This window comes from Oryx dammah, unplaced genomic scaffold (genome assembly GCF_014754425.2).
Source record: "Oryx dammah isolate SB20612 unplaced genomic scaffold, SCBI_Odam_1.1 HiC_scaffold_3, whole genome shotgun sequence".
NCBI lineage: Eukaryota > Metazoa > Chordata > Mammalia > Artiodactyla > Bovidae > Oryx > Oryx dammah.
Genome location: NW_024070187.1, coordinates 103,889,057 through 103,902,635, shown reverse-complemented (window position 1 = coordinate 103,902,635; position 13,579 = coordinate 103,889,057). Strand labels below are relative to the sequence as shown.

Sequence of the window (13,579 nt, the reverse complement as noted above, 5' to 3'; positions counted from 1 at the left end):
TTCTTCTTTCCTCTCAAGTGAAATCAGCATGTGTAAGGGCTCTGACCTCAGGCTTTACTGAACACATCAGGGTCCAATTGGCATCAAACTCATCAGCCTAGAGGGGTGGGATGGGGTGGGAGGTGGAAAGAAGGTTCAAGAGGGAGGGCGCATATGTATACCTATGGCTGATTCCTGTTGATGTGTGGCAGAAACCAACCCTCAGTGGGTAAAGAATCTGCCAGCAATGCAGGAGACGCAGGTTCGATCCCTAGGTCAGAAAGATCCCCTAGAGAAGGAAATGGCAACCCACTCCAATATTCTTGCCTGGAGAATTCCATGACCAGACGACCATGGAGCCTACAGGACCATGTGGTCCCAAAGTGTCAGACACAACTGAGCGATGAAGCCCACACAGTATTGCAAAACAATCATTCTACAATTAAACATAAATATTTTTTTAAAAAAAGACTCATCTGAGATTGACTCTGTAGCACCTAGTGGTCCATGAGATTCTCCAGGCAAGAATACTGGAGTGGGTTGCCATTCCCTCCTCCAGAGGATCTTCCCAACACAGGGGTCGAACCCACGTCTCTTATGTCTCCTGCATTGGCAGGCAGATTCTTTATCTCTAGTGCCTCCTGGGAAGCCCTAGGCAGGTCATACTGGAAGCCCTAGGCAGACACAGCCCAAGGTGTGTCCAGCTGCTTGCTGCTCAAAAGGCTATAAAGATGCAAGCTTGGTGGAAAGGAAAGTTTGCTTTATTTTGGATGCTGGCAGCTGGGTGAGAGGACAGACTTCTGTCCAGAGGCTGACTCCGCACCCTACCCCACCGCCACCAACAATCGGAGTTGGGCAAGAGGTTTTACAGGTGGGGGGACGGGGCTCCATGTAGAAAGAGCACACTCAGCTCTGACAGTCATCTTGAAATTGGTCATGTGATGGTCTGACCCACATCACCTTGATTAAGTACAGTTGATCTTCAGTTCCAGAGTTGGTTTGTTCTCATTTCTTAGAGACCAGCTCTCAAAATTGTGGCAGCTTATGTCATGGCTACAGTCTGATCATCATGTAATTAACTTCTTCCACCTGATGGGGGTTTTAATAACTATAAGACAGCTCACAGGATATGGCTCAGAATATTAGCTATAGTCCTCGAAAAGGGACTAAATGTCTTTGACCTTGCTTAATAACTAAACCATTATTGTTTAGTCTTTTGGATGGTTTTCCTTTGTTTCTGCATTTTCTCACTTCTCTGATTAAACTTACTCTTTGGCTAAAAAATTTCCCCAGACAAAACGCATGTGGAGGACATGAGGGGCAAGGACCATGGGCTTTTCCCAGAGCATCGAATTAGAGAGGTACCTCCCAGGGGTGGCATCCTTGGAGCTGCCATTGGGTGGAAGGAGGAAGGGAGCTGGAAGGTACTCCTGGAGGAGGAACAGCAAGTATGGATGTGCAGAGGCTTGATCCACTCAGAATCGTTGGGAATGATGACTGCAGAGGAAGTTCAGGGCCAGGGAATGCTGGAGACATGGGAGCTTGGCTGGAGGACAGGTCATGGATGGCTTTGCTGCTGTTCCACGGCCCTTGAACCTGGCTCTGAGGACAACCAGGAGCCTTTGAACTGAGATGGACACCCTCCATTTCCTTGAATCTACAATGCAGCATTTCTGGAATCATACTCCTGCATGTAAATTGACAGTTTACACAATCCAAATCTAAGTGTCCTCATGGCCCCTTCCAAGATCAAGAAGGAATGCCATCTTTATCACCTGACTGGTTGGTGGTGAGGCAACAAGATGATGGTTCAGGAATCTAGATGTCAGTTTGCTGACTCCAACCAGCCTGGGGGTCTCCATGCTGGTGGGTGGCAGTTTCCATGTGGTGGGGTCTTTGTTTCTGTAGAAACAACTCAAGATCATGCATTGGGTTGCCATCTCTTTCCGCCAGGCAGCAAGCAAGGGATAACTGTTTAAGTGGCTATTACTTTTTCTTGCTTGACTGGCTTTTCTTAGTTTCTGCATTGCCCCGTTTCTCTAATGATTAACTCCTTGAGCCTGCTCTTTGAAATTCAGGGAGGCCCAGGAGACCACAGCTTTTGCTACAGATAAGAAGCAGGGGACATGGAGGGACTGGTCACCAGGAAGGCCCCCGGGGTCCTGCTCAGTTTCACTGGTGACCACTCGTCCACCTTCCCTCACCTCTCCCAGCCTCATTCACAGAGCTCTCCTCCAAACTGAAAGCTGGCATCGGCCTGACAGGTCCATCACAGATGATGGAAGGGGGTGCTGGCTGGTGAAGTCGGAGGAGTTTGTGAATATAAGTTGTTACTGTGTCCAGAATGAGGAAGAGATGGTTAGAGAGCATCACCAATTCAATGGACGTGAATTTGAGCAAATGCCAGGAGACAGTGAAGGACAAGGGAACCTGGCATGCTGCGGTCCATGGGGTTGCAGAGTGGGATACAGCTGATCGACTGCACAACTGGTCGACTGAACAATAACAAGGCAGCTTTTTCAGCTCACAGGGAGACAGTCTGATCTTGCCCACCTGTGAATGGCTAGAGAAAAGAAGAAATTCACATTTTTCCTTCTATTTTGCAAGACAAATGGCCTTTTTTCTTTATTTCCTCACCCCCTACTCCCACTCTGCTCTGTAAAAGAAGCTGGCATCCATATCCCCAGAAGATGGCATTTTGGAGACACTAGTCTGCCATCTTCTATGTCAGCTGGCTTTCTGAATGAAGTTGTATTCCTTGCCTCAACACTTTGTCTCCAATTTATTGGCCTGTCATGTAGCAAATAGAACAACAACACAGCACTTCCCAGGTGGCACTAGTGGTAAAGAACCCGTCTGCCAATGCAGGAGACATGGGTTCAATCCCTGGGTTGGGAAGATCCCCTGGAGGAGGAAATGGTACCCCACTCCAGTATTCTTGCCTGGAAAATGCCATAGACAGAGGAGCCTGGCAGGTTATAGTCCAAGGGGTTGCAATGGGTTGGACACAATTGAAGCCACCTAGCATGCATGTAATAACAAAAGCAATGAAAAGCAAGGGTTAAAGTCAAAGAAGCAGATCCAACATGGAGTCAGAACTGGGCTCTTCTCTGTTACAAGGGCACTGCATTCTCCACCTCAGGATGGATTCCTCCTGGCAGGACTGACCTGAGGCCAGCTGAAGCTTTGCCAGGTGCGAAGCCTTTCCAGGTCTGGACACATCTCCTTTTCTCCTTGACTGTCTCCTTGTACTTTCTTAGGAAAGAAAATGCTGAAGAATTCCACGTTGAGAACTTTGTTTTCCTCCCTTTGTCCCCCTCATAACTCCTTCTGACCTCTTCTTTCAGAGATGTAGTGAGAGTTCATTTGTAAACCTGGGTTTAAAAAAAAAGTCAGGGAGAATGCTGCCTTAATCCGCATAGTAATAAAGACTGTGCTGCCTTTAACCTGTATAATAGGTGAATATAGCCTTGACGTACTCCTTTTCCTATTTGAAACCAGTCTGTTGCTCTATGTCCAGTTATAACTGTTCCTGACCTGCATACAGATTTCTCAAGAGGCAGGTCAGGTGGTCTGGTATTCCCATCTCTTTCAGAATTTCCCACAGTTTATTGTGCAAGCTGGAGTCAAGATTGCTGGGGGAAATATCAATAACCTCAGATATGCAGATGACACTACCCTTATGGCAGAAAGTGAAGAGGAACTAAAAAGCCTCTTGATGAAAGTGAAAGTGGAGAGTGAAAAAGTTGGCTTAAAGCTCAACATTCAGAAAACGAAGATCATGGCATCCGGTCCCATCACTTCATGGCAAATAGATGGGGAAACAGTGGAAACAGTGTCAGACTTTATTTCTGGGGGCTCCAAAATCACTGCAGATGGTGACTGCAGCCATGAAATTAAAAGACACTTACTCCTTGGAAGAAAAGTTATGACCAACCTAGATAGCATATTGAAAAGCAGAGACATTACTTTGCCGACTAAGGTCTGTCTAGTCAAGGCTATGGTTTTTCCAGTGGTCATGTATGGATGTGAGAGTTGGACTGTGAAGAAGGCTGAGTGCTGAAGAATTAATGCTTTTGAACTGTGGTGTTGGAGAAGACTCTTGAGAGTCCCTTGGACTGCAAGGAGATCCAACCAGTCCATTCTGAAGGAGATCAGCCCTGGGATTTCTTTGGAAGGAATGATGCTAAAGCTGAAGCTCCAGTACTTTGGCCACCTCATGCGAAGAGTTGACTCATTGGAAGAGACTTCGATGCTGGGAGGGATTGGGGGCAGGAGAAGAAGGGGATGACCAAGGATGAGATGGCTGGATGGCATCACTGACTCGATGGACATGAGTCTGAGTGAACTCCGGGAGATAGTGATGGACAGGTAGGCCTGGCATGCTGTGACTCATGGGGTCGCAAAGAGTCGGACCCGACTGAGCGACTGAACTGAACTGAATAGGTGAATGGCTGTTCTTGTGTGCTAAGTTGCTTCAGTCCTGTCCGACTCTGTGTGACTCCATGGACTGTAGCCCATCAGGCTCCTCTGTCCCTGGGATTCTCCAAGCAAGAATACTGGAGTGGCTTGTCATACCCTCCTCCAGGGGATCTTCCCAACCCAGGGATTGAACCTGCATCTCCTGCATTGACAGGCGGGTTCTTTATCACTAGCACCACCTGGGAAGCCCTCCAAGGGCCTCTTGAATGGTATATGCTGTAGGTTCAGGGGTGGCCTGTGTCTGGAGGCCCCACCACCCTCTCTTCTGTGGGGACTCGGGAAAGCTCCAGCCGACCTTCAGTGACAGGCAAGATGAGTCAGAGGTCACAGGCCTCGGAGGTGTCTGGCTGGTAACACCAGCAGAGCAGTCGCTTCTTCTGCACACCTACTGGGTGCTGGCAAAGCACAGAGCCCACAGGCAAAGCTTTATCTGAGCCCACTCTCACGACTGCCTGAGAGGTGGCCGCAGCTGTCCCCATTCCCCGGGTGAAGAGAAGAGGGTTCGAGGGGCCATGAGAATGATCTCAGCCACACAACCTGGAAAGACCAGAGCCCCTTAGGCTGGCCTTGCTGCCCCCAGGGCCTCTGAGTCAGCCAGTTCTTGGCTTCCCCAAACTCTTCCTTCTCAGGGTCACCATATTGCAGGAAGGGGGAGCCTTTCCAGGGCCCCAGAGTGGGCTCTTGTCTAACACAGAAGTGAATCGTCCGAGGAGACACACATGCTGTCAAAGCAAAAGACTTTATTGGGAAGGGGTGCCCGGGCGGAGAGCAGCAGGGTTAAGGGAACCCAGGAGAACTGCTCCACCACGTGGCGCATGGTCTCAGGTTTTATGGTGATGGGATTAATTTTCTGGTTGCCTCTGGCCAATCATTCTGACTCAGGTCCTTCCTGGAGGTGTGGGCATCGTTCAGCCAAGATGGGTTCCAGCGAGGAGGATTCTGGGAAGTTGACAGGATATATGGACTGGGGTCTCCTCTTCTTTTGACCTTTCCTGAATTATTCTGGTTGGTGGTAGTTTGTTAGCTCTGTGTTCCTTACCACAATCGCTTGTTGTAAGATAACTCATGCAAGTGGTTGCTATCAGGCCTGGCTGGGGAAGGTGGTTTCGGTCATTGGTCGCCCTAACTAAACCGCAGTCTCATGCTTTGAGGGGTGGGGTCAGCTTTCTGGGGTTGTCTCTGGCCAATCATCCTGCTCATGCCCACATTTGATGTGACTCAGGGTCCTTCCTGGTGGTGTGAGTATCTCTTAGACAAGATGATTCCCGAGTGAGGACTTCTGGGAGGTTGGCAGGACTTATCATGGACTGGCATTTCTTCCCTTCTTTTGGCCCCTCCTGAATATTTGCATTTAGTTTGGGGCCTCCTGCTGTGAAACAACTCGTAGGAGCAGTATGGCCAAGGTGGGTGGTCTCAGTCAACGGTTCTGTAACAAAGCCAGTGTCCAGTCCCTCCCTAGTCTTTGTTCCTGGGGTTTATCCTGGGTAAGGGGGACCCTGTGCAGAAAGCAGAAGCTGCCTGGCCCAGGGGTCCAGCTCCCCCCAAACAATGACCTCATCACTCCCCAACCCCCTTTTCTCCCTTCAGGAGAGCACCTGGCCATATCTGTTTGGCGTGATTGTCATCCCCGCCCTGGTCCAGCTGGTGAGCCTGCCCTTTCTGCCCCAGAGCCCGCGCTACCTGCTCTTTGAGAAGCATGACCAGGAGGGAGCTGAGAAAGGTAGGGCGCCCTTTGCCTGGTCCACGCGGCCATCTCTTCACAGGGGTCAGGGCTACAGGGCATGCGTGCTCTAGCACAGCCAGTCCCGTTTCTTCTTCCCATCTGTCTGCTGTGGGGTGGCCCTCAGTGGGGACACAGATCCCAGCGTGGACTGAAAAAAATAGCACACCATGAGTGTTGTGAGTTAAGTTTTATTTGTGGCAAAATGAGGACTGCAGTCAGGAGACAGCCTCTCAGCTGGCTCTGAGAAACTGCTCCAAAAAGATATGAGGAGTGTCAGTATATATGTGATTTTGGTGAAGCAGGATGCATGCGGCCCAGCACGCATCTTGGCAAAAGTTTGCTGCTAAGTCACAAGGAGCAGATGTCACCATTAGTGGTTTTAGTGCCTTTCTAGATGTGAGAATATGTGAGACTTTGGGCTCATAAAATCTTCTGAAAATATCTAACTATCTGAAGACCTGTTCTGCCAGTTTTGCACAGAGCACCTTATTCTTGGTTTCTGCCCTGAACTCCTTTCAAGGTGTACTGAAGGTCAACGACTGCAGTGGCTCCTGATTTAATCCTTGTAGAACCAGATGGCTGGTGACAGTTTTTCAGTTATCAATAGAGAGACCCTGAAAAAGCCAAGACAGAGCAGGCTAAGATCCAGGTCTGCTCACCTCTGTGCAGTGTCTCCCCATGGCCACCTCTCGGGGGATCCCAACCCCAGAGATCCTGCAAACACAGGTTTCTTGGTGGTTCAGTCCACCCCAGCCCTCCCTCTGTTATTCTCTTCCTCACTGATCAGCTTTCCCATCAAGCACAGAATAAGCCCTCATGTCACCCCAGCATGGGGCTTCTGCACCAAGCCTTCTGCACCCCAGCATGGGGCTTCAGCCCTTTGAGGGAGCAGAAATATACCCATTTTACAGGAGGGAAGCATGAGGCCCTCATAGGTCTTGCCAGTTGTCTTCTGTAGCTTTTCTTAACCCTTTGAATGGTGAGGTGCTGAACCAGATTCAAAGCACAGCTTGAAGAATCAAAGGCATTTCTACAGAGCCCAGAAAAGGCAAAATGATTTTGCCTGGAGACAGACAATGTAAAGTGAATAATAGGATCCCCATTCTTTTAGTTTTATTAAACAAGACATGGTCGAGAGCACCATGGTTCAGGACAAGGGCTGGGATTAACTAGTCCTGCCTTCACATCCCAGCTCTGCAGTCTGACCTCGACCTGTTATTTTTACTGTTCTGATTCTCAGAATTGGCATCTGTAAAAAGAAATGATATAAACTTCCCCTATGGGCTTCTTGTAGGGATTAAAGTAGATATCTATATCTATGTCTATATCTATATTGTCCACAGTATTACCTGCTGTCATCATTACTGAGCTCTCTGTCCATTTTCTTATTATCCATACCATGTCCTCTAATCTAAATTTCCCTAATGTCCACATCCAAGAAAAAAATTAAAAATTATATGTAGTTCTTAGTTTACTATAATTTGTGCAAAATAAATCCAAAATTTAAAGTCCAAATAACCTAAGTATCTTCTGAGTTGACAAGTGTTGTGATGAAATATTAATCACCCCCTATGTTTGCCCAGCAGTTTTTGGTTTGGATCTATTTTCTCATTTACAACATTTTCATGAGATCAGAGAACGTTATCATTACCTTCGCTTTTTAGATGAAGGAACAGAGGCTTACAGGGGTGAAGCAACTTCTCCAAGGCTGTGGTTATATGGTTTCTGGTTTCTAGAGGCCTTTAAAAACTGATGGAGAGGACAGATCTTTCTTCTGTAGAGTACCCACATACACAAAATTTGTGGAGCTTGGTGTTGGGGATGGGACTTGACCCCTCTCCCCTAGAAGCCCACAGAGGACCCTGGTTAATGCTCCACCCCCATCTCACAGCCAGCTAGTGATAAAAGAAGGGTTGAAACCTGAAGGTGACTGTCCGCCCTTCTCTCACACACACAGGGACACGGATGGGTAGTGGTCTAGGGTCTTCCCGTGGGGTCCGTGAGGAGGCAAACCATCCAGAAGTCAGACTTCAGGAAAGAAGGCTGATGGTCAGACGGTGCAGGCTCTGGAGTAAAAAGAAGGCAGTTGAGAAAGAGCCAATGGGATCTGACTCCCAAAAGCAACTGGATCATAGGTAGTTATTGTTCAGTCGCTAAGTCGTGTCCAGTCCTCTGCTACCCCATGGACGGCAGCACACCAGGCCCCTCTGCCTTCTGCTATCTCCCGAAGTTTGCTCAAATTCATATCCATGGAGTCGGTGGTGCTATCTAATCCTCTCATTCCCTGTGCCCCCTTCTCCTTTTGCCTTCAATCTTTCCCAGCTGTTAGAAGGCAGCAATTCCTCCAGCTTGATCTCTTGGCATGCAAGGACGTCCATCCACCCATCTGGCTCCACTGGGGAGGAACTCTTGGGAAAGGCTCCAATTAAGTACAGTTGGAATGGGCAGTGCATGCAAATGCCTGACAGTGAAAAAGGTTTAAAAGATTTATTTCATAGCACAGCAGGGAGTGAGAGAAGCCCAGTGGTAAAAAAAAAAAAAAAAGATAAATATTACATGTGTGCTTTATAAAAAGGACAAAAATGTTGGCCTTGGGTTGAAACAGAATATTGAAATCTGCATCTGTACTAATATTAATAAAAGTGCTCATTTCACTCCAGGCATTCAGCAAACATAGCTATTTACTGTGCTGGGTGCTCTGCCAGGAGAAAGGGAGAGGGGAACGAAAGATGGCCTTCCCACTCTCCAGGAGGTAACAGGGACACCTAGATATGGGCCATGCACACAATCCTAATTAACGGCTCATCCACATTGAGAACTAGTTCATTCTGAGCACTTCAGGTGTATTAGATTGTTAATCCCTCCTTACCATAGAAAGTAGATCATATTATTATTTCCATGGGAGAGCTTAGATAAAGACACAGAGCTAGCAAATGGCAGCTGTTGGGTTTGCACTCTGACAGTCTTGCTCTGGATCCTACATGCATAAACAAAGCACTCTTAGCTCTGAGCACCTCGTTTGGCACCACGGGAAATGTACCTCGCCTGGTCTGTGGGCAGGGGTGTGTCCAGGGGCGGGGCCAGAGGGGTGGCTTAGGTGTTCTGCCCACCCCTTTGTGGCGCTGAGTGCAGGGGGCATGCTTGGCACCCTGCTTTTGCTTCTGACTTCCTGTTTTTGCTCCAGCTCTTCAGAAGTGGCATTTGGGTTTTTTTTTTTTGTCCTTTTGTATTTTGTTGTCTATAATCTGGGCTTCTCTGGTGGCTCAGCAGTGAAGAATCTGCCTGCATGCCGGAGACATGAGAGACGTGGATTTGATACCTGGGTCTGGAAGATGCCCAACAGGAGGACGTAGAAACCCACTCCAGTATTCCTGCCTGGAGAATCCCATGGACAGAGGCTACTGTCCATGGGGTCACACAGAGTCTGGCATGACTGAAGCGACAGGGCACACATACATGTCCATAACTTGCCCCACTGCGCATGCACGCGGTTATTTTCAGTCCCTCATAGTTTCTTTGTGGCTCCAGGAGAAATTTGTCCAGGTGCAAGCATTGCAGCAAAGGGTTCCAGGTCCCAGGCTATCTTAAGAGGAGATGCAAGTATGGAACAGGCTGTTTATGCAGGCAGGGAGTTCTCATTTCTGGAGGTGTCTGAGCACTAGGCAGGAGTGGGAAGAACCACTGGAAGCAGCCAGAAGGTCCAGCTCAATCAACACCCTACGCTACTGTCCACCAACCTCCTCTAGGCCTTGGCTTCCTAATTTCTAAGAAGGGAAACATCACAACTGTCCAGCCTCTGGTTGAGACAGACAAGATCAAGTACAGTGGTGTTTTGGGGAAGAGGGCTTGGCAAGCTGTGGATTGCGCACTTAAAAAGGAAATTGTCTGCTTTTGCCACATGGATTGCTGCATGACCTTGCTTTTGAAGAAAGGGATTCTATGGTTAAAGTGATGTGATATCTTTCACTCTGGGAATGGAGACTTTGTTTAATGTTGGGGGGAGAATCACCCCCAACTCTCTAACGAATCAATTGTCATTTATACCTGAGCTGTTCTGTCCTTTCCTGTGACATTTCCATCATGTTTACTGGCGGTACCACCCCCACATTTGTGCCTTAAGCATGTTTCCTTATGACTGTTTTCTTATTATTAATGTCATGTGTGGTCAGAAGAAAAATGGCCTCCAGGTATGCCCACACCCTAGTTTTCAGAACCTGTGACTGTCCCCTGAGGGACTTGGCAGGTGTGATCAGTTTAAGGGTCTTGTGTGTGCATGCTCAGCCGCTCAGTTGTGTCTGACTCTTTGTGACCCCATGGACTGGAGCCCATCAGACCCCTCTAGGGACAATTATTTTGGATCATTTGGATGAATCCAATGGAATCATAAGGCTCCTTATAAGCGAAAGAGGTAAGAAGAGAGTCAGGGTTGGAGAAGGAGCTGTGGTTGAAGATACAGTGCTGCCGGCTTTGAAGGTGGAGGAAGGGGCAGGAGCCAAGGAAATGCAGGCCACCTCTAAAGCTGGAAAAGGCCAGGGAACAGACCACCCTCTAGAGCCTCCAGGAGGAGGAGAGCCCTCATGACACCTTGATGTTAGCCCAGTGAGTCCCTTTTTGGGCCTCTGACCTCAGAACTGGTAGTACTGTTGTAAGCCTGTGCGTGTGTGCTCACTCAGTTGTATCCAATTCTTTGAGAACCCATGGACTGTAGCCCTCCAGGCCCCTCTGTCCATGGGATTTCCCAGGCAAGAATACCGGAATGGATTGCCATTTCCTTCTCCAGGGGATCTTCCCGACTCAGGGATCGAACTCACGTCTCCTGCATTGGCAGGTGGATTCTTTACCACTGAGCCACAGGGAAGGTGGTGATTTATTAGAGCAGCACAGGAAACTCAGACGTCACATTAAGTAAAGAAAATCAGTTCCAGCTGAACTAGGACTTTACCTTCATTTTGAAGACAAACCTTTTTTTACTTGAATTCTCAAAATGGTTGGACATTCTGATGGTTTCTTTTATTTTTATTTATAACAAATAACAGTGAAAGGTCTTCAGGGGCATGAAACTCTTAAAGCTGTTTGTTTCCCATGCACCATTTTTGCTATAGTTTATCAAGTGCCCTTTCCGCACAAGGGGCTTCGTTTTCATTGTCTCCAATGTTGCAAATCTCCAGAAACTCAGAGACTTCAGGGAGGAAATCAGCACTCAGAGGTTGAGCCCCTGGCCTGCAGTCCCACTCCAGCCCTGAATTCACACTAGGGCAAAGTGATGCCTTGAGTGGATGTTTACGTGAATTTATGAACACGGCGTATACATAGAGGCAAATGTATTAGCAAATGATTGATCCATTAGTTGCTAGGTTTAAAGCCTCGAGAAATGTCCACTGCCATATTGTGATTTTCTATATTTGACCCAGGTTGAACTCCAGACATATGTCTATTGCATCAGAGAACAGTTAAATCAGTCATTGCTCATCTGAATTGAAAACGAAAAGTCCTGTCCTCCAGCCAACTTGATTCACTTACGTAACAAACAATTATAAGATGATTGTAGCATTATGAAAGCATACTTAGTACATAATGCTTCGTGGGGAAAAAATAGAACATAAAATAAGCCCATGTGATCACAAGTGTGGACATAATAGAAGTAAGTAGGGCAGGAAGCCATAAAGAATGCTGAGCACTGAAGAATTGATGCTTTCAAATTGTGGTGCTGGAGGAGACTCTTGAGAGTCCCTTGGACTGCAAGGAGATCAAGCCAGTCAATTCCAAAGGAAATCAGTCCTAAATAGTCATTGGAAGGACTGATGCTGAAGCTGAAGCTCCAATACTTTGGCCACCTGATATGAACAGTCAACTCATTGGAAAAGACCCTGATGCTGGGAAAGATTGAGGGCAGGAGGAGAAGGGGACGACAGAGGATGAAATGGTCGGATGGCATCACTGACTCAAAGGACATGAGTTCGAGCAAACTCTGGGAGATAGTAAAGGACAGGGAAGCCTGGCATGCTGCAGTCCATGGGGTCACAAAGAGTAGGACATGACTTAGCAACTGAAAAACAACAAGGGCAGGAAGGGGAGAAGACAGACCTGGATGGAGATTTGTGAGAGAGCTGTGCTCTGTGCTCTTTGCACTCTTGATAAGGGAGGATGCATGACATGAGCTGGTCCTCCTGCAGCCTCCAGCCCCACAAATGCTTCCACCAAAACTCAAGCCAAGTCCAGAGATGGCCATCCAAGGTACTAAGGTACCCAAGGAAACCCTGGGATAGTCAGCCCCTCCCAGACCCTATTCTTGCCTAGCAGCTCCTGGCCACACTATGTCCATCTAGAGACACTGGAGAGGTCTCCGGAGGGGCAGGTGAGTGCCCTGGGCTCACACTTGTCAACTGAAGGATGGTGCCACCTTCCAGACCTGGCAGAGGGATGTGGCAGGAAGAGGAGATGTCTTATCTCTGCCCTGTCCAGCACAGTCACCTGCTCTTGGAAGACCCTACCCTGTTGTCACTCTACTTCATCTTCATGGTGTGGCCATGATGAGTGACCTCAATCCTCTCCCCACCTCACCCCTGGAAGATCAATCCTCCAGGGCTCCCCATCCCCTGGCTGGAGAGCCTACTGGCAGGATGGGCTACAGAGCAAAGGATTTGCAGCCCAGGGAGCCTGACACCTCCCTTCAGAACACCCAAGGGTCCATGCTGCTGCTTCTGCTGCTAAGTTGCTTCAGTTGTGTCTGACTCTGTGTGACCCCATAGACGGCAGCCCACCAGGCTCCTCTGTCCCTGGGATTCTCCAGGCAAGAACACTGGAGTGGGTTGCCATTTCCTTCTCCAATGCATGAAAATGAAAAGTGAAAGTGAAGTTGCTCAGTCATGTCTGACTCTTCGCTACCCCTGGACTGCAGCCTACCAGGCTCCTCCATCCACGGGATTTTCCAGGCAAGAGTACTGGAGTGGGTTGCCATTGCCTTCTCCACCAAGGGTCCATAGCAGGTAACGAAACAGCTCAGAAAACACCTCATAAAAGCTCCGGTTTCCCAGAGCAAAAGGCACATTTTCATTCCAAACAGCAAGAGACTGGGAGTCAGACGCAACACCCACTTTACCTTTGTTTTCCATTTTTTTGCATAGATTAGTTTTTACATTTTTTGTCCATTTTAAAAAAGTTACACTCCATTAAAAGTTATTACAAAATAGTAGCTCTATTCCCTGTGTTGTACAGTACATACACTGTATGTATTTTCTTGCCTGGAAAATCCCATGGACAGAGGAGCTTCGCAGGTTATTGTCTCAAAGAGTTAGACACGACTAAGTGACTGAGCGCGTGCACATGGTGTCAGACAGTACTTGTCTCTCTCGGACTTATCTCACTAAGCATGATGTCCTCCAGGTCCATCCATGT

At 48.1% G+C, this 13,579-nt stretch overlaps 1 protein-coding gene across 1 annotated transcript in view; it reads left to right on the top strand.

Moving 5' to 3' along the window:
• The window catches only part of SLC2A9 (solute carrier family 2 member 9), a gene marked incomplete at its 3' end in the record, with an annotated part of 191,731 nt that overhangs the window by 79,485 nt on the left and 98,667 nt on the right, over positions 1–13,579 (top strand). Inside the window, exon 6 of the mRNA XM_040238338.1 lies at positions 6,049–6,181. Coding sequence (XP_040094272.1) covers positions 6,049–6,181 — 133 coding nt within the window. The remainder of the gene's footprint in view (positions 1–6,048; positions 6,182–13,579) is intronic.